Source organism: Lepidochelys kempii, chromosome 4, assembly GCF_965140265.1.
Source record: "Lepidochelys kempii isolate rLepKem1 chromosome 4, rLepKem1.hap2, whole genome shotgun sequence".
Classification (NCBI taxonomy): Eukaryota; Metazoa; Chordata; order Testudines; family Cheloniidae; genus Lepidochelys; species Lepidochelys kempii.
This window is the reverse complement of record NC_133259.1, coordinates 21,398,904-21,420,887: the sequence shown is the minus strand read 5'-3', so window position 1 is coordinate 21,420,887 and position 21,984 is coordinate 21,398,904. Positions and strand designations below refer to the sequence as shown.

The following is a 21,984-nucleotide window of genomic DNA, read 5'->3' as shown; positions in this document are numbered from 1 at the left end:
CATGTTATATGGAAAGGTACACACAGAGGTGCACTGTGACATATCGGGGCACAATTCAGACTAATGGAGGGGCTGTATCACCCCTGCCCTACAACCATGGGTGCCTTAAAATGACTTGCTCAAGTAGCTCCCACATCGGCTGTTCACAAACAGCCTTTCAGCCTGCAAGCCCCACCATGCTGAAAAGTCCCAGTCTTTTTAATCTCTCCTCCTATGGAAGCCGATCGATACCCCTAATCGTTTTTGTTGCCTTTCTCTGTACCCTTCCCAATTCTAAGATATCTTTTTGGCTCATGAGGAATATACCATAGTAATGTCAATCAGAGAAATAAAGTGCCCAGCTCATCGAGATAGTCTGCCAAGTGCTTTAAAGGGATTTATATTCTACTGTACATAGTATAAAATATCAACCTATGAATTTCTGGGTGTAAACTACACACTGTATTTCAGGTTGGGTGGAAACAATGAGAAGGTATGTATAGCTGCAGGGCTGAAGAAAAGGGAGAAGACTGAAGGTATGTGAACTGAGGAACAGTACCATACTTTAAATAATTGCCCTAAAATTACAACAGTAATAAGGATCTAACTTCCCCCCTCCCCCGGTTGGTTTTACTTTCAAGGTCTAAAAATGTACTTCTGATTAGATCTTGGCATGATTTCTCTTAAACTCCTACTCACTATGATCCAGTCTTGCAACCTCTTTTCTTTTTCATTACCTGGTTTCCCTCAGACAGTGGGGATGGCAAACAGTGCTGAATTATGGATGGCAAGGATGGGCTAGCTATGGAGACAGACCAAGGCTCATGTCTCCAGATATGAAACAGCAGCATGAAAAGATTTAAAATAATGAGGGAGTCCTAGTTCAGTCCTTCTTAACAAATGGGGTTCTCAAGTTAGAGTTATTCCTGTTTTAAAATGTCTGATGTAATCCACATCAGATACTGGTATTTAAGTCAAATGTTTGAGTGTGTTAACCGTGAGGAACTGAGCTGGAAAGTGTTTCCTTTTGAAATTAAGGAATATCAGTAACCAACAGCAACTCAATCTAGAGAAAGTTTTGAGAGACCAAAATGACTGTACGATGCCAAGTGCTGGAGAAATACATCATAAGGCTTTTTAAAAATTATGGTTATTAAGCTACATTCTAAGAATTTAAGAGAAAAAAAACAGCACTCACAAATTTGTAACATGATGGTGCTAAATACATATAATTAAAGATTTAAAAACAAAAAAACCCAAACTTACACCTTTGTAATTTAGCAAGTCTGCAATATGCAGTTAAATCTATTTTGCTACATTCTCTGCTTGTATAAATTTGTATGGCTCAAGTTCAGCTAAAGATCTGGCCCACAGTTTTAAGAATACCTATCTATACCCTTATCTCTAACACCATTTTACACCTTCAGTAAGTTCAGTATCAGGATGTTATTCATTTTAATACACTTTGTTTATTAAGCAAAATCCCACCAACATATTTGCCAAAATCATAGAGGGGGAAATACCAGAGAAGAGAGACAGCAAGAGAAGTACAGTCTTACAAATAAACAAAACTAATTCAGGAAAAGTGGTCAATATTGCACTGAGAAAAGTCAAGTTAGGTACAGTAGGTTTGCACTTAAAACCCAACCTTCCCAATACTCCCAGTAGAATCATGGCATCACAATGATCTTGCCACCATGTAAATTATTAAAAGCTTTGAATAAAAGATTAAAATGCATTAAAAGCTCCAGATTTTCACTTAAACCTCCAGGGGGCAATCTTCGAGAGCTAGAGATGTATAAAACAGTCCAAGTAGAACGAAAACCCATTAAACAGACATGCCAAATTGCCCTTAGGTAAGCCACAATACAACTATTTACCATCTTGGTTTTGGTTTCTATATGAAAGCCACTTATTTTTTCCTTGCTACCAGTTGCAGGATCAGGCACCAGTATACATAATAAGTACTGTTTCACTGTGTACGTTTATTTTAAAAAGTAGCTTCTACGTATACTTGCTGTTAATTTAGTTCAGTTAAACATTACTTTAATTTCTTTAAATATCAAAAAAATTGTGTCAACTGATCTTTCCACAATGCTTTTTCATTTCATTGGGACTTGTATAAAGGGGGTGAGGGGAAACCTCCCAAACCTGCATATTTATACTTGTAAAATAGCAAATGAGAACAAATCCCATAATGCAGACCTGAGTCACAAACGTATAGCATCCAGAAGTGGAGACTGCCTTATTTGTTTCAACACACAGCATCCAGAAGGGTGATTTTATAAAGTGCTCAGCATAGCCCTAATTCTGGTGAAGCCAATAATAAAAGTCCCATTGACATCAATGTGGGAAGAGGCAGATCAAGACGGAGTGTTTTTGAAAATCTCACCCTACATGTATATTAAATTAAATTAAATTAAAATTAATTAAAAATTAATTAATCAATAATTAATCAATTTAAAAAAGCACATGCAAATGCGACAATGCACAATATGCATCACATGATATACAGTAACTTTCCATGCAACTGTGGTATGCATGACAGCTGTGACCCAAGGACCTTTCGATCGTAACTGGCAGAGAACACTGGTGTTCATAAGGGTGATAGGGATCCCCTGGGTATGGTATTATTTACATTTTAATTCAGCAAACTGTGTCATGTAATGTTTCCATTGAAAGTCTGTGTCACATGGGCCATCATAATCTGTGTGAAATGTATGCATGAGATGTGTAAATATTGGAAATTATATTCTTCAAACATTAGACATTTTACATATACAACTTGGGCATGTGCAAAAGTTTGCATGCATTTCTGCACATGTATTCGGAAAACATTTTTCTTATTCTATAATTGTCTAAAACATTATCTATAACTAATTTTTGTTTTGCTCTAAATCTCTCTCAATCACAAATCCTGATTTAGCTGTAACGTTAAACACATTACTACTACATGGAAGAGTCGACATTCTGTGGAACTGGATCTTTCTTTCCCCACACATCATCAGGATATATAGGCTTCAGAGCTAACACTCTGTATAACTCATGCCTCCCTGCACCCGCAAACTCTTCCTCCTAGAGGGCAAGAATCGCAGGACACTCCTTCAGGTGAATTTCAGAGTTTTGCTTGGAAACTGATCCCACGCCCAGTGATTATGTCTTTGGGAAGGAACAATATGGTCCTCGATAAAAGAAACTACAGTAGAGACACAGAATCCATAGAGCTGATGTGCACACACAATGCTGGTATTTGTCAAAAGGTAAAAAACAACTCATTTATAGCTAACTGTGCAAAGCACATATTGAAGCACACTAGCAATAATAAATAGAGAGCACCTTGATTAAGATCATCCTGGTTTAATATCACCATTAATGGAAGCATAGGGCCAAATCCAAAGCCCAGAGGAGTAAATGACTTTATTGGGCTTGGATCAGGCCCATACTTAATTTTACCTTCACTAAAATAATTTAAAAAAAAATGGGGAAAAAAACAGTTTAGAGCTACGTGGTGCACAATCAACATCAGTTTAGGGTATATACAGGTAAAGACAAAAGAGGGATAATCACACCTGATCTTAGGGACTGTTATTTCAAATAGAATAAAATAAAATACTCGACCACTCAATCCAAAAGCCAAGTAGTATTACTGTCTGAATTCCTTTAGCAACAGAGGCTGAGAGCTTCTCTATGATGGTTTGTTTCTTCATTCAAATATATTTTCATCAAGGTGGTATTTGCAGTGCCATGGGTTATAAAATATTTACAGGATGTGTATATATGATTTTGCAGAACCTATTTATATAGTGGACATAATCAGAAGAATCTGCCCTACAGCTGAATGGAACCTTGTAATTGGCTGCATTACTACTTGACTATATCTATTAATCTTCCATCCTGTTTTAGAGTAACAGCCGTGTTAGTCCAACTGACACACAAATTATTCTTTGAGCTCACAATAAAATAAGCCTGTGCAGTCAAAGGACAGTGAAGGAGGTTAAATGGGCATTGATTATTTAAGACATATTCATCATTTATTTAGCATTTTCCCATGTCACAAAATCTGTGGTGCTCACAAACCTTTCTGAGAGATTCTGAATTTGTTTTTAAATGATTCTCACTACATGCCTTATAAACCAGAACAAATTTTGCACTAACCAATGTTTGAGGTCTCGTCAATGAAAGTGTGCAACCTTTTGAACCTTTACTTGCCAGCCTGTTTTCCTTTAATTGCATGCGAGTGCTCTCTCTCTCTCACACACACACACACTTATCCTTGATAGTATTTCACTTCCAATTTAGGGAGGTAGTAAAGCGGTCATTGTGAGCAAACGAGGGAAGTGCTACTGTACCTCATCATGAAGGACAGATTTTTTTTTTCCAGATGAACTGCACCATTTTATTGATATGGAAGTTGGACGAAGCATTGGGCACCACAGCTTAAAAAAAATCAAGAGGAACACGGTCATCGTTCCTTCCAGTTCACAGATCTGCCATCTTCCTTGTCTTTAACAAACTGTTCCTGCCTTTCTAAATGGAAACGTCTGTGTAAATTCCCAGAGTACTGAACAGGAGAGAAGGAAAAGGGATAGAACACATGTTCCCCAGCAGTTTACAAGTAACAGAGGATCACCAAACCATAATTCTCCCATGTATTATCTTCAAAGGAAGCAGGACTGCTGGTCATTTTAGATGGTCAGACTCTAACTATAATTATGCTACACATTGCAGACAAAAAAGATTAACTAAAGTAATCTCATTGAGCCACCTTACCTGCAACTCTCCACCCCGTTTATCCTTCTTCATTGGGGTTGCTTCTTACATTCTGAATTTGTTCCATTCCTTCCCACCCTCCTGCCATACCCACCAAAAAAAAAAAAATCGACCTCCTCAAATCGACAGGTAAAATTCTGTCCTGGACAACTGAGGTAATAGGTAAGGTACTATATGGCTATATCCAGGACTCACTGAATTCAAAACAAACAACCCCACTGATTTCAAGAGAATTCGGAACACTCCTATATCTCATCAAAGCTCAAGCTAGGAAACAGTACCTTTTAACCACTGTAGATATCCCACAGATCTTCAGCGGGGCAGAGCCATTGTTTCTAATAGACATAGACCATGACCCAAAACTGATTCAGATACCCATATCCATGTACTCTGGGACCTTCAGTACATGGAACCAAATTTTGCAGCCCAAGCCAATCTCAAGTTTTTAGCTGTGCTAACTCATAAGATAGTGGACCTTAAAAAACAAAATATCATTTTAGAAACCTTTATAGTACCTACAGTCAGATATACGCTACAGTCTTGTGTTTGCATATATATTGTACACTGAGTTATCTGGTGGCATAAAGAGGTTTTATTCGCATTAGCATAAAGCCATTAATGAGTTACACAGGTCATCCAAGAAGAGTGCAAATAAAACCTCTACATCATACCATATCATAATATATTCTGTATTCAAAAAGACTACTTGAAGAAATGATTAGGGTTTTAGAATGTTTTAGTGATATGCTGCCAATAGAGCAAGGTTCCATTAATTATAAGCTAGAGAGTGAGAGCGAACTTAGTACTAATACATTTTGCTTTTTAAAAAGCATGTGTAAAATAGATTTTTCCCAAATAAAATGCTAATGCAACAATACGTTTGTGTTTAAAGAGAAAAATGTCAGAGAATGCAAAAGTTAAGGTCTTCAGGGTAACCCTAACTCATCATCCCTGCGAGAGTGGCTGGCGCATGTTGACAATATTATACATGTACAGAATGGGTGAGTTAATGTTACGAGAATATTGATTTCTTAACTACCTGCCTTTTGTGATTTTGTGTGTCAAGTTTTTATAGCAACGATTCATGTAGACTGCACATATAATACTTTCAGTTACTAATTAGGCTATTAGATGTAGGTTACAAATGCACCATAAAATATTTACAGTAGGGGTGAATTAATGTTATTGTGAGAATCCTAACTTTTTGCATTCTCTGACCGGTGTGTTTAAATACAGAACTTTAATGTGACATTTGCACCTAAGAGTTTTGTATTTTTTCCCCAGTTTTCATAAATACGTGCACCCCCACACACACACTTCATTGTATATACATCCAAACAGAATACATAAATGCATACCCAGATATGTAAAAATAGATATACAGGGACACTTAAATGGGAATATATTCTGCTCAATAAAACCTCATACAAAACCAAAGAATTTGAGTATGATTGCAAATGACTTCAATGAGAACAAGACTCAACCGACTATTACCTGTAATAAGCATACTTTGTAAGACAGGGAACAAAAGCTAATAAGTGAATGAAAAATATTCCATAAAATGAATATACATAAAATGTATGTATGAAAAAAGGAGAGAGTTATTTATTTGCATATTCTCTCTCCCACCCCTCATGGCTTGGTTCTAACTTTACTCCAGTCAAGATCAGTATGGCCATCATTTACTCATGCAAAGAAAAATACTGTTTCACTTTTCTCCATGATCTTGTTCTCTTTATTACAGTTTCTCCAACTATTCTGTATAAGACAAATCGATCCAGACAGCTATGTAGTGTCATCTCAGAAAATTCCACCTCTGTTTATGTTAACATGTCACATTAAGTTATGTGAAAAAACACGATGATGATGCCAACCGCAGCACAGTAGGGAAGTACCATTGGGGAACTTGAAAATTTGTTGGCACAATATTATTTAAGAGACAACTGTTTTAAAAAAAAAAAAGAGAGAGAGAGAGAGCGCGATAACCCTGGGTTTACTGTTTACTCACTGCTCAAAAAACATGACTATTGATGTGACCACCTTACAATTCTTAAAGTATTCTGAAGTATACACATTCTTATGATCCATAGACCAATCAATAAAGTATTCTATATCCAGCTTATCCCTATTTGAAACCATACAGTGATGGTATTTCACACAGACATTATGGCTTAATTTTTGTAACTACTGTTTAATTACTAATGTTTCCCAAAAATTATGAGTGCACCTGATGTCCCTTATTAAGAATTTCAGTTGATCATGTCCCACAGCTGACTCATTGTAGGCGAAGAGGTGTGGAAGGGGAAGAAAATGTCGATGTCATTAGTTTACTGCTCTCACAGGCAGAGTACACTGCCAATAAGCTCAGCCTCTGCTTAAGGGCTTCAATCCTGGAGATACAGTAGTTGGTGCTGGTTCATTATTAGTTTAATTTACGTCCCTTTACATGTATTTACAGGAGATGAAAAAATGATTTCCTTCAAATTCTGATAACTCCTCCCATGACAAGTACACCCTATATTGAAAACACAATGTAAAAACTTATTTGATTAAAATCAATACTAATTGTATCAAGTGGAATGTGACTGGGCACAAGGTGGTCTGAACGTGAGAGATGCGGCATCGTGCTGAGGTGTTGTCTTTCATGGGCGTTATGGGCACTCCTTAACTTGCAGCTCAGGCCCTTAAAGATAATCATCTCCTTCCCGAGATAGTGTCATCTTCTGTATACAAGACACCATAATTCATGAAGTAAACACAGCAAAATATGGAAAATCAGCTGTCACTAGGGAAGTTTCAGTACTTTTATTTTTCCTTTTAAAATGCATTTTCTCTAGAATCTCAACAATTTCTCTTGGGATCCCAAAGTGTCCTAGCTTTTGGTAGCATTTAACTCCTTGCCAAGAAATTAAAGGGACAAAGAAGTTTCCAGTTTTACTGAGAGGGGCAATTCAATTTAAGAAAGGGAGAGACAAACAGCTTTGCAAAGGTTTTCAGCATCTGGTAAAACATGAAAGAACAGGATCTTCTGGTAGAAAAATTCTGTCAGACACCAAGATCGATCACTCTAGCCTGAGATTTCGGATATTACATATATAGTTTGTCTCAACATCAATTCACAGCAATTTAAAATATTATTCACTTATTCAATGGGAAGCATGCACAAATTTGAATTCTAAGACACTTGATAGAGTCACTTTTTGTGGCTGATAGTTAATTTTCTCCAACAAACAGTAGCAAAATGTGCAGTGTACCAGTACTCTGACCATATGAAAATCACTTTGCTGAATGCATTTGTTGTAATCCCAAAATACTGAAGCAGTTACCAGGTTTCAACATTTCCCACGGATTTTCTCATCATTTCACAATTATGCAGCAGAATATGGTGGCACAGACATTGTTACCAATTCACAAAGAGAGATCAGGGCAGAGAAAAGCAAGGAGCAGAAAAATGACAATTAAAAAAAATTAACTTTTTTTTTTTAAAAAAAAAAAGCTTATAAAACCCGAGTTCTAGAGTGAGATTTGCAAGCATAATAAATCATGACAAACATTTTTCTTATGCAACACAGTTTCTTAACACTCAACGAGAAGGTCACTGTTCGTGGCCTTGATTCAGGAAAGCATTGACTCATGTGCTTAAATCCACGCTTATTCAGGAAGGCACTTAAGGAATGTGCTTATTTTTAAGCACATGATTAAATCCCATTGCTTAAAGTTGGATACATACATTTAATGTTTTCTTGACTAGGAATGCTTTTCTGAATTGGGGGCTGTGCTCATGGTTTTACGTATAAAACATTTTTTTTTTTTGCCGGACAAACTTCAGATTGTTTCTCTCTGGGTAACTATACCTCTCAATACACATTTAAAATTACTGCAGTTTCATGGAATTGAAGTCATGGTATTAAATGTGATTTAAATAAGAACAGAGTTTTGTAACTGAAGTATGCATGTTTGACATTCACAAGGATAGCTGACCCTAGATGTGCAAGAGAAAACACTCAGGCCCCAATACTGCAATGAGATGTGCACAGGCAGACCCCTGAGTGTGCATGGAATACCAATAAACTCAATGAGGCTCTGCACAGGCTTGAAAATCCACATGCATGCACCTCACCCCAGAATCAGGGCCTTGCGCCAAAGGGTGTCATATGCCGTAAGTATGGTAGGAAGCTGCTTGTATGGCTGTACCTACACTATGTTTGAGATTTAACTTCCAAACACTCTTTACCAATAATTGTTCAAGGCATAAAAAAATTCCAACGCACAAGCAAACTACTGTGTCTCCATATTCCACCAGTGACCCTCACATTTTATCATCATGTTTGTAGTTTAAACCTTTTCACAGAGCATAAAGATGCTATTTTCACACCAGGAAGAAAATTCTAATTTTCAGTTAAATTACTTCCAGCGTTCCCTGCTGATGCCCAACAATTAAAATATCAGTGTCGAGTTCTTTGCAAAGTTGTGTGCCTTTTGTCACATACCAGAATGCAAGAGCGACTTGCTTAGTCTATGATGATTGCAAACATAACTTCATTGTTAATAAGTGCACAAATGCCTTTTTAAAATATATACCGAAAGATTTCACATTGTACTAATATGTATCATCTTAGACGTGTTTGTGCCCATACTAATAGAAGTATATTGGAGCTGTTGGTAAAACAAGCAATTAACATGATATTGGGATGTTGTCAGGTAGCTGTAATCATCTTTTTCTGTTGCAGAAGGCATAAGAGAATCACTTAGGAGCAAAAAAAGAATGGTGTTCCACTAAATCCTATTAAATTAATGCATGAACATTGCACTAGCAGTGGTAAACAGGCTGGTCAGAGTCTGAATACCAATAAAGAAGACAAAAATACTGTTTAATACAGCTACTTACATCATGACCTACAAGTTCAGTCTGTGTGGATTTATCTGCTTGGGAAGCAAGAGCCTTCTGTAAATGTTGGGCTTTCTCCTGCAAAACAAAACAACATATTGTAGGTGAGCCATATTCTCCTTCACTGGGCTTTTGAGCTACGAACATCCAGATAATAAGTGCAAAACTCATGTACTGACAGCTGTTTGGAAATGGAGTTATCATGGCATTATTCTCACTGGGAGATTTGTTTTCCTGGTACTGTTATCTTATGTATCAACTGATCCATTTATCAAGTGGGCAGTGAGCTCAGAAACTGTGAGTAGGTATGATTCAGGAGTGCTATGGGAATATCATTGCAATACGATGCACGGGATCCTTCTTCAGAAGCAGATTTAGGATTGTGTTAACCAAGCACTTCTGCTGGATGCCACCAGCATATTTTCAGATAGAGAAGTTTGCAGCATACTACCCAGCAAAGCCAGATTCTGAAGGATGAGAAGGGAGATTCATAGACTAGAGATGACTGGAACATTTTCAACAAAAATTCTCTCATTGAAATACTCTGTTTCATTCAAGCCAACGCATTTTGTGAAGACACATCAATTCTGATTACATTTTCACTGGAAAAGTTTCTGAAGTCCAGAGCCAATTATTTGGTCAATAAGAAAGCAAGCAAGAGTACTGATTTTCTAAAAAATCTGACTGCCACCAAGCTGGCTGCCTTCTGCGTGCCCCCTCATGGCCTAGGGTCATCCTTCAGGCAGTCTGCCTCTGTTTCCCCTTGGATTAGGGTGACCGGATGTCCCGATTTTATAGGGACAGTCCTGATTTTGGGGTCTTTTTCTTACATAGGCTTCTATTACCCCCCGTCCCGATTTTTCACACTTGCTGTCTGGTCACCCTACCTTTGACTGTTCAAATCAACTTCACATCAGTCTTACACTTGGTCTAAAATACCCCTCCATGGGGACTGGTTTTATTAATATAAAATAAATTCTGAACAAAACTGAACCTCCCCCCAGTAAACTCTATTCATAACTCTTCCTCTCCTCAGGCCTTCCTGCCTGGGGCCTTTGCTGTCTCTCCACTGCTTGGACACAGTGTCACCACATGTCCCTACCTCAAGAACTTTCCTTACTCTCTGCAGACTCTGCCAGTTTCCTGTGCTTTGCCCACTTCATTGCAGATGGCTGGACTCTCCATAGGACAAGCATCCTGCTGTGCACCAGCAGTGGCTCTCTCTGTATTCAGGATGGGCTAGTTCCAGCCCTTAGGGACAAGCCACCCGGTAACATACCCTCACTGCTCCCCTCAGAACCTTCCCACCCCAAGGTGAGCTGTACTTCTGGGAATGCTCCTTCCCCCCTGTTGCTGGCTATGTGATTGTGTGGGAGTTAACAGAAATACATGCTGGGCAGAAGTGGAGAAGCCCTCTTTTACCTGGACCAGGTTGAGCAGCATCCACCCTCCCACCGAAGGAAATAGTGAAATACCAGGTTTTGTCAGGATCTGCTGCAGGCACTCAGCTGGCTGCTCCCTTCTCGGGGGGCTAGGAAGCAAATTTTCCTCTCATCGCCAGATTGGCCTAAGTGAAGTGTGTGTGGGGGAAGGTTTTCAGGTTCCAGGGGAAGCTTAATTGGCAACGAACATGGAACGGGAATTAAGCTGTGTTGTCAGCTCAGTATGATGACCTGGGGTGGATGTCTAGCACAGGTCCTTTATAGGGACAGGATACAGGGATCAGATAAATGGATTGGTAAAGGATTTAAAGGAGGTATTTATTAAAAGAGCAGAAATGGGGGAGGGGGTTGGGGCTCCTATGGCATGGAAGGGAGCCAACCCCCCTCCTTTATAGCCCACCTTAATCCTCATTTGAGTGGGGAGATATGTTAAGGTCCCAGCAGTGGGTGGGCTGGGGCCCAGGATGGGAAAAGGGGGGGGGGCTGATGGAAGCCCTCCTGCCTCCAAGTATATATTGAAATGGTCAAGGAATTACCTACACTGTATGCTTTTTTCTAACCCAGAGAGTTAATAAAAGTTGCAGCCTATTTAAACCACATCCAGTGTATCCTTATTTTAGTCCTTTGGGAGTGGGGAAAGCCCGCATAATACAACTTATGTTCAGAAACATTTAACAGGTAGTAATAGTATAGCATATATGAGAGCAAGTCCATTAGAATCTTGACTCCTTTAGTACAGTAATAGACCACTTAAATGTCATCATTCAACAGAGATTTCAAAGCATGGCAGTATCTTTTTACACAATATTTCAACAACCCATAAGTCGCCTAAGCAATAGCATTCTTCAAATATCAGAATTAAATCAATTTAATAGTAACACCCATTCTTATACTTTCTCTTCTTTCTGTATATTTGAGGGATTTATACTAGTTAAATTAGTTAATTATGGGTGCAATATTTCAAAAGCAATTCTACAAAGTATATACTTATTAAATTTGTTGAGTAATAAGAGGATATCAGGGTCCTTAACACTACAATGTGTTCTTCCGATATAAAAGCACTCAATAAAACTGATAACTTGATACTGCAAATATCATTGTATACAGTATGTACTGTATCAACAGAAACACAGTATAATGGGCTGCAGTGATAATTCTGGAAACAAAAAACCTCATAAGTCCCATTAAATCCATACTACTAAAAGCGAACACAAAGTAGCATGACTTTGATTATAGAAAATAAAGTGAAAATTTGTTAAGGCATCATTGTAAAAATATTACCACATCGGCTTCCATTGGCCCAGAGCTCCCTGAGCCTGTCCCATCCCGCCTCATGATGGCATTCTAAAGTGAAATAACCAGAAAATCCAGCTCACAGGTATTGATAGCCAAGTCTCCTTTGCAGTTGGATAATTTTGCCCAAAGACAAATTCTCCTTTACACGTTGATATTCATTTTTTCCTAAGTGCTTCCTTTCCAGATTCCAAACTCTCTCCTTAAGAGTTATCACTTTAGAAAATTCTATATCCAGAGAAGGTCTAATTTTGTAAACCACTGTTTATGAGATTTACAAATACTGTTATCTGAATACCTGACTATGATAAAGTATGGTTATTTAACAGGATTTAGACCCTCACATTTGAGGACTCAGTTTGTCCTGCCTGTACCAAAAGGACTACACCATGTTATAGTCAAATTTGAAAGTTGTGCATTAGTACTGGTTCATAATATAGACATTTTTCTTTCACCATATAAGCTGGGCATCAGCTGACATGAGAAATATTATGGCCTAGCCCAATCTCTGCTCCAAGTAGCCCTTTTTTCCGCCCACAAACTCCCTCCATTGCTACCACTTGTGCAGCTCACATTAGTCAAGGGAAACAATCCTCCCCATGCACCCCTCACATAATCATGGATACATTCTTTTAATATAAGTGCATCAGATGATAACATTTCTGGATCGGCTAAGTAGAATGATTATCAGACCACACAAGACTATAGCATTCTCTGATGGAATCCTGTCCACACAGGTTCGGCCAAACTACCCAGTGTTTTCAAGACTTAAAACACCAAAGAGGCACAGCACTTAAAAAAAACAACAAAAAATGATGGATGTTTATGTAGCTGTTGTCTGTGCATGGACCTTAAACGTTTAGGCCACTATCCAGCAAAGCACTTACACATGTGCTTAACTTTGAGCATATGAGCAGTCCCATAAACTTCATAGGGCTTCCCGAGTGCTCAGAATTAATCACATGCTTAAGCACTTTGCCGGGCTGGGGCCTTAAATGCAGTTATGTTAAGGCGCCATTATTAGTGAGGGACCAAGCAAGCCCTGCTCCTTGAGAAAAGGTCAAAATATATTTTTCTTCAGAGATACCCTGGCATAGGACATGGGGTGTTTTGCCTACTTTCCTCCTATTCCAAGGAAGAATACCTGTTATGCTAATTCCCATAAATACTGTACCATCATTACAGCCTGTGCTTCAGAAATTAGCACAGCGCCAATACTGAACTACCTGGAGTAACAGTGACACTATGTCTATCAGAATAAAGATCATTTATGTATTTAAAGAACTTCCTAGGTTCTACAGAGAATGTTACCATGTTTTATGATTAGGGCCCTAACAAATTCACGGTCTCTTCTGGTCAATTTCACGGTCATAGGATTTCAAAAATAGAAAATTTCATGGATTTCAGTTATTTAAATCTGAAATTTCATGGTGTTGTAATTGTAGGGGTCCTGACCCATAAAAGGAATTGGGGGGGGGGAGGTTATTGGGAGGGGGGTTGCGGTACTGCTACACTTACTTCTGTGCTGCTGCTCGCAGGAGTGCTGCCTTCAGAGCTAGGCAGCAGGAGATTTGCAGCTGCTGGTCAGGAGCCCAGCTCTGAAGGCAGACTCACCACCAGAAGCAGTGGAAAAGTAAGGATGGCATGGTATGGTATTGCCACCCTTACTTCTATGCTACTGCCTGAAGAACTGGGCCCTCAGTCAGCAGCCGCCACTCTCTGGCTGCCCAGCTCTGAAGGCAGTAGCACAGAAGTAAGGGTGGCATGGTATGCTGGCGGGGCACTGCCTTCGGATCTGGGTGCTCGGCTGACAGCCGCTGCTCTCCAGCTGCCTAGATCTGAAGACAGCACAGAAGTAAGGATGGCAATACTGCGACCCCCCCTTGTGACTCTCCTGCAACTCCCTTTTGGGTCAGGATTCCCAATTTGAGAAACACTGGTCTCCCCTGTGAAATCTGTACAGTGTAGGGTAAAAGCACCCAGAAGACCAGATTTCACGGTCTGTGATGCATTTTTTATGGCCATGAATTTGGTAGGGCCCTATTTATGATAGGGAACAGAGGGTGGGTGAGAGAGAATGAAAACTGACAAACTTTTTCCAAAAATATTTTAAAAAACCTGTAGATACTTAATGGATACTGTGACCAAATTCCTCCTCTACCTTGGTGGGTCTTGCACTTATTGGCAGATTTGCTCGCCTCGGAGATTCACGGCAGCCCTTAGTTTGGCCGTTTTCGTGAACCCACAGCCAGGTCAACTCCTCCTGTGTCTGACCAGGAGTTGGGAGGTTTGGAGGGAACCCGGGCCCGCCCGCCCTCTACTCCTGGTTCCAGCCCAGGGCCCTGTGGAATGCATCTGTCTAGAGTGCCTCCTGGAACAGTTGTGCGACAGCTACAACTCCCTGAGCTACTTCCCCATGGTCTCCTCCCAACTACTACTTTATCCTCACCATAGGACCTTTCTGCTGGTGTCTGATAATGCTCATACTCCTCTGTCCTCCAACAGTCCGCGTTCTCACTCTCAGCCCCTAGTGCCTCTTGCTCCCAGCTCCTCCCACGCGCACCACAAACTGAAGTGAGCTCCTTTTTAAACCCAGGTGCCCTGATTAGCCTGCTTTAATTGATTCTAGCAGCTTCTTGATTGGCTGCAGGTGTTCTAATCAGCCTGTCTGCCTTAATTGTTTCCAGAAGGTTCCTGATTGCTCTGGAACCTTCCCTGCCACCTTACCCAGGGAAAAGGGACCTACTTAACCTGGGGCTAATATATCTGCCTTCTATTACTCTCCTGTAGCGATCTGGCCCGACCCCGTCACAATACCTAGAACTGTCAAGTTTTTTTTTTTTTACACAAATTATTCAAGTTTCTGTGTTTCCTTGAATTCTTCCATCCCTACCACTCTGAGTAACAAAGCAGCTTTGCTCTCACACTTCAGTGATTTCATATGCAAGTGGTATGTTTAGGGGGAACCTTTTTTAAAATAATCTAATGATCCAATTCCTACCACCAAGTGTAAATGATGAGCAGTCTATTTTCCTCCAAAAGAGCTTCTAGAAATGTTGCTGGGTTGACTGGGAACCAGGACAGGCATCTATTGAAATGATTATGCAATTATCTGCTCAATTCACTTTCAGCTGCCAGGTACTCACAGATGTTTAAGAATAAAGTTGTGGCCTAATTAAATTACATCCTATGTCTCCTGTCCTTCTTCCGGCACAGCCAGAGAAAGAGCCAATCCCTACCACCAAATGTAAATACTGAGTGGCATATTTTCCTCCAAAATAGCTTCTGGAAATGTTGCCACTGGCCTATATGTAGAGTCTACTATTTCTGAACAGTTTAAGACACGACAATAAAAAGATTCACAATCAAAACCTACGTTTTCCTAGTGAATTCCATGTCTGGACCTTCCATGCATCATACAGAAAGTCTACCTTACAGCAGTGATTATGTCATCTGTTTAAATCATGCTACTCTGAAAGTTTAAGATTTTCAAGTAAAGCGCCAACCAACAGAGCAAAAAGATCAACTTCCAAGTGACTTTCATAAATATGAAATAGGGTAAGGAGAGATATTTAGCTAATGTTTGTTCTTATTGCCTCTTATTCTGAATTAAACACAACAACAAACCAAAAATGTCATTTTTAGTAGAGTGCACAAAATCCAGTGAGCTAAAGGGTTGGCTTTCCCAAACTTCAGTCAATTTCCTTCCTCCCAAGAGTGATTCAACCACGTGTAGTTCATATCCAAGTGTCATTCATCAGAGATCCCAAAATTAGTATACAAGGGGGAGGGGAGACTGAGGGCTGTGTTTGCTTTAAGGTCATCTCACATTTTTGAAAGCCACATTCTCAAAAATGATGTAGAACATTTCACTAAAATAAACTTCACAGCATAATTGAATACACATTTTCTTCCAGTTCAATGAGAGGTTGCCTATATTTATGTAATGACATGTTTTACTGGGAATGATCTCTCACTGCACCATTTTTTGCTGCTTCACTTATTGAAGCCACAAATGAAAATGACTCATTAACCAAAGCAAAAACCTTCTGCTATTGAACCACTTTCCTCCTCAAAGGTGAAACCGATATTGAAGTGCAGGTAGGGGGAACATACTCAATCTGATTTTGAGTAAAAACAACTATATAGAGTTATGATATATCTCAAATTCTATGTACAACTGTCAAGGTTCCTCCCCCACTCTGAACTCTAGGGTACAGATATAGGGACCTGCATGAAAACCTCCTAAGCTTACTTTTACCAGCTTAGGTTAAAACTTCCCCAAGGTACAAATTAATTTTATCCTTTGTCCGTGGAATATCCACTGCGACCACCAAACTCTAACTGGGTTTACTGGGAAACGCAGTTTGGACACGTCTTTCCCCCCAAAATCCTCCCAACCCTTGCACCCCATTTCCTGGGAAAGGTTTGGTAAAAATCCTCATCAATTTGCATAGGTGACCACAGACCAAAACCCTTGGATCTGAGAACAATGAAAAAGCATTCAGTTTTCTTACAAGAAGACTTTTAATAGAAATAGAAGTAAATAGAAGTAAAGCAATCACCTCTGTAATGAAAAAATTACATTAAAATAAATTATTTTTATTATTAGTATAATATAAATATAATTATATATAAATTATATATTTAGTAATTAAAAATAATAAAAAATTAATTACATTAAAAATGTAATGTAGTTTTTTTTTTTGATTAAGGATACCACATGATGATTTTGACCAGATGGAAAGCAGAAACAACTTAAAAGTATTTGGGGACATCAACTTTGAAAAAAGACACTCAGCGTTGCGTGTCTGGGACGCACGAGAACAGATGAAATGGTCATGTGGCAGAAGTAAGCTATTACAGATCAAAGCCAGCTACTTGACTAAAAGTAAAGTGCCTGACTTTATTACCGAAGTGCCAGTATATTCATTCGTGATCTTCTTCTTTTTAATTTACATTAAAAAATTATTGTCAAACTATTAAATTTAATTGAAAACACAGGCATACGGGCACATAGATATAATGGGATAGGATACACCAAATGAAGCAGGGCAGTGGGCCCATCTGCGGTTTGCCTAAGGCAGCAAAATACTTAGCGAAGCCTCTGCTGTCGGTAAGACACCTCAATATTGATGTAAAAATGATATCAAATTATTATAACTTATTTTTATTAGCTTATTACAAGCAAGGCTGTGCTTTTACTGAATATTAAGATATATTACAAGTGTGTTATAGCCAGGATGCTTAAAAATATAACAATATCAAATTACGTTTAGCTAGTTAGGTTGCAAAATGCTAAAGCTAGTTAAAGAAATTCCAACAGGTTTCTATATTATCTCCCAAGGACAAGCAAATATCAGAAAAGGTAATCAAGGCTTTATAGGCATAGAAGTGTTTATTATCCTAAGAATGTTTATACAGACTCAAAACGTTGTATTTAATACTTTACCTTGCTCAAATTTTATACTATTTTCTATGTGCTATGTTTAAAAGATATTGTTTTGCAAATATCTAATAGATGCTTAATTGCTATAAAGTGGGACTATACCAACTCCCCTTTTCATTTCAAAGCAAAAAATAAGTTTAAAACTACAGAAAGAATTTGAGAACTATCCTTATTGAAATTGATTTATTTTGTAAATACACAAAAGACTTCATTCTTTAAAGTTGGAGAACATTTATGATGGGAAACGTATTGCAGAAGCTATTGGTTACGTCCAACTTATGTTTCCGCTTAAAGAGGAAACCTTTTTTGTCTCTCAAGTGCTTAAGATAGGATAAGTTTCTTCTGGTATTTCCAAATTTGTTCTATCTAAATGAAAGGCTTTATATAACTGCTAGATATAATAATTATATGATAAGATGTTTTATATACAAACATAGTAAGGTCATTTGATGCTATAACTTGTTACTAATATAAGAAGCTATTTGAATACAGAAATATTTATATTCATTTGGAAATTATTTATCTGACACTGCTTAAGCAATCTGTCATCAAACTCCTGAAGACAAGGAGAAGGGTAAAAATAAAAGACAATGACTTCTTTGATGACCATTTAAGCTTAAAGACACTCTTTTAAGAACTTAATTTTAAAAAGAACTATTTTGAGAACTAAAAACTTTTATATTAAAAACATTACTGTTTGGACTTTCACTTCCTGTCAAACTCTAACAAAAGAATATCTCAGAAAAACCAAACGTTTAAAGTTAAATTAGAATCATAGAATCATAGAATATCAGGGTTGGAAGGGACCCCAGAAGGTCATCTAGTCCAACCCCCTGCTCAAAGCAGGACCAATTCCCAGTTAAATCATCCCAGCCAGGGCTTTGTCAAGCCTGACCTTAAAAACCTCTAAGGAAGGAGATTCTACCACCTCTCTAGGTAACGCATTCCAGTGTTTCACCACCCTCTTAGTGAAAAAGTTTTTCCTAATATCCAATCTAACCCCCCTCCCCACTGCAACTTGAGACCATTACTCCTCGTTCTGTCATCATTAATTCTCTCTGATGCTTTCCTGCCACACACACACACAGACAACAGGGGAAACTAGAAATGTGGCATATTCATTAGGCGGACTGCATATCCAGGTGTTGAAGATATCACCGTAAAGTCACTGATCCAACCGAAGAGTGACAGCAACGAATTCTGAACCTGAACAACCCAGAAAGAGGCACTCTTTCCTAAAATTTCATGGAAACAGGAAGACGGGCATAAAAATACTCTGAATTGACCACCACATACTCCCCCTCTGATTCCCTTCTGAGACAGCAAGAATTTCACAATCCATCCTGTCCATCTCTACAAATCAACTGCCACAAACAGGTAAGAAAAACATAGAAGACTCAAGAAGAAACCAGCCCAATGAAAATCTCCCTAAGACTTCAACAGGGACTGATGAGATAAAGTTAACTAAGACTACCAAGGATTAGTCTTGTAATGATTTTATTGGTTTATGAAACTGGTTTATAACTTTAAAAATTAACAGTTTCTTCTGTTTAGAGTACCAGGGATGTTGAGACCATGGATTCCAAGTGAGGAGACAGAGGCTAGAGATTGGTACACAAAGAGATAGTAGGGGTTGGCTGGATTTAAAGTTCTTAATATTCATAATTGGCACATAAAAGAATACCTGTAATTAAAATATTACGAGTCACACGCCTGAGTTGGCAGTTGGGGAAAACAAAAACTTAAAAAAAAAAACAAAAAAAAACCAAACAGCTGAACTATTTGTTGTTTCTCTAAACTAAATATTTACTATTTTTTCAATAAAATTACTTGGGATCTAACCGTTAAAATTACCCCTTTCTATCGCACATTACATTACATGCAGTCCCCAGTACAAGTAATTTATCAGTGAAGATAGAGCTTGACATAGTCAAAAGAGCCACAGCTCTGCCTAGAGTACTTCCTGGCTCATGACTCAGTAACTCTTTCAACAAGGAAAGAGAAAAGCCCTTCATTTATAGGACCTAGACCAGTTTCTTTCTAGTTCTGCTACACTGAACCAAGACATTGTGGCTGATGGAGTACAGTTTTCACTTCATGATAATAAGGAAAGTACATTCTGAATAAAATATCATAATAAGGGGGGGGAGGGGAAAACTTCTGCAGGAAATCAGGCTAAGTCCAAACCTTTGAGAAACAGTCGGTTTAAACAAAGATTTACCCCACTCAACAATATAGTAATGATACAAAATAGGAGAAATCAACCACCAGCCCCAGCACTGTAAGAAACTGATTTAAAAGGTGAGGTTGAGAAGCCTACCTCTTCACTCACCCACCGATGACTCAATTTCAGCAGAGGCAGAAGTGACTGCAGCTGTTGCTGACGGTGTCAGCCGACAGGAAGTCAGGTGGGGAACACAGTTTACACAGGAAGTTGGGAGAGATGCTGTTGTGATACAGGATCATACAACACAGCTCGACAGCCATGCCTAGCTATCCCACAGTTCTGGGACAGTGGCTGTGACTGAAATTACACAGGATAGAAACTGTAAAACCGATGACAATCCTGCAGAGGTTAGGATTGATGGTTACCATAACTGGAAACAAGAGAGTTACTGACTGCCATTAACTTTCCAGCAAGATATTTATTCATTAGATAAAAGTTGCAACACACTAACACCCCAGCACCAAGGGAGGGAGGGAATTCTGCCCTGCTAACAATCTTCCCTCTTATTTTAGAAACATTGTCGCTAGACATACAGTGGACAATGACCGCTACCTGTAATAAAGTTGGAAAGACCAAGGAAAGCAAATGAGCAGGTAATTGTAATATTCTATATAATTCAGAAGTACCTTATGGACTATAATATCCACATTTTCACATTTTTTTTTACGTTCAATGCTACAATGCAGAGCAACATAAAATGAAACACTGGAGGAATCCAATATCTTATTGGAAAGCTCTGTCTGTCAGCGTTCCACAAATACATCTCTAACGATTAGCAGAAGCTGCTCCTAAGTACAAACGACACATGAGAGGTCCCCTGCTATTTATATGCATGCTTACAGACACTACCTGAATCTGGTTTTATTCAACACTTTCTATAAACCTATATCAAGTGTCAAGTGCTTTATTATTGTTGCGAATCAGATTCTAATCTTCTCCCTTCACCCCCAAATCTTGAAAATTAGTGCTTTAAGAAGGCATTGGGAGGAGGGAAGCAAGAGAGAAAGACAAGGCACATAACCAGGAAGTCAGAAAATGAGAGCAGCTTTGAAGAACCATTTCTACTGGCAAAGCAGGACAATTATGTTAGCCCCAAACTTAATATAATTATGGAATTTTTAAAGCCAAACAAAAACAGTGCTTCTAAGCATGTCTTGACTAAGAGCAGACATTTTTACAAGTTTTAAAAGATGTAAAAATAGATAGGTTTTATATAAAAATTGAGCTAAATAATGCATTTGCTTCTTATAACGTCCTTGTTTCACACTTTGAAACACTTCAAGATTTGGCTTAAGATTGATTTTGACTGTCAGCATTTTTTTTTTTATTAAGGATACCACATGATGACTTTGACCAGATGGAAAGCAGAAACAACTTAAAAGTATTTGGGGACATCAACTTTGAAAAAAGACACTCAGCGTTGCGTGTCTGGGACGCACGAGAACAGATGAAATGGTCATGTGGCAGAAGTAAGCTATTACAGATCAAAGCCAGCTACTTGACTAAAAGTAAAGTGCCTGACTTTATTACCGAAGTGCCAGTATATTCATTCGTGATCTTCTTGTGGCCTTGGTATTTATCCACACACCTCAAATCCTGGAACATATATGACTGACTGGTTTATCATGTTGCTCCTCTGAAACGAAGAAAGTGAAATGGTTTTTAGTAGCTTTGGCTGTGAGCATGTTCAAGCCATGCTGCTTTGTGCTCTCTTGTATCATCTAATTCCATGTCAATCCAGGACTGGGGCCACTTGTCTCATTTTTCAACTTCAAGTGTCCAAAACTAGAATACTTAGAGAGTTAGATGGCCTCATGTCTTCAAATTAATAAACGAGTAGAAAAGCCTAAAAAAGCTGCAACTGTTTTGGATGCTTCAGAAAAGTTTCAGCCAGCACAGCTGCAGTTTCCTGGCTAAGCAATCTATTTTGTCTAGT

The 21,984-nt window shown here is 38.6% G+C and overlaps 1 protein-coding gene across 9 annotated transcripts in view; it reads right to left on the bottom strand.

The window, feature by feature from the left end:
* CCSER1 (coiled-coil serine rich protein 1) overlaps nucleotides 1–21,984 on the bottom strand; it is a 1,062,049-nt gene that overhangs the window by 384,895 nt on the left and 655,170 nt on the right. For 8 of the 9 annotated variants that reach the window (XM_073340691.1, XM_073340694.1, XM_073340695.1 and 5 more), the window contains one exon: nucleotides 9,638–9,715. In XM_073340691.1, coding sequence (XP_073196792.1) covers nucleotides 9,638–9,715 — 78 coding nt within the window. Of the gene's footprint in view, nucleotides 1–7,396; nucleotides 7,473–9,637; nucleotides 9,716–21,984 lie in introns of those variants that run through there. The other variant, XM_073340699.1, reaches the window with a different exon arrangement.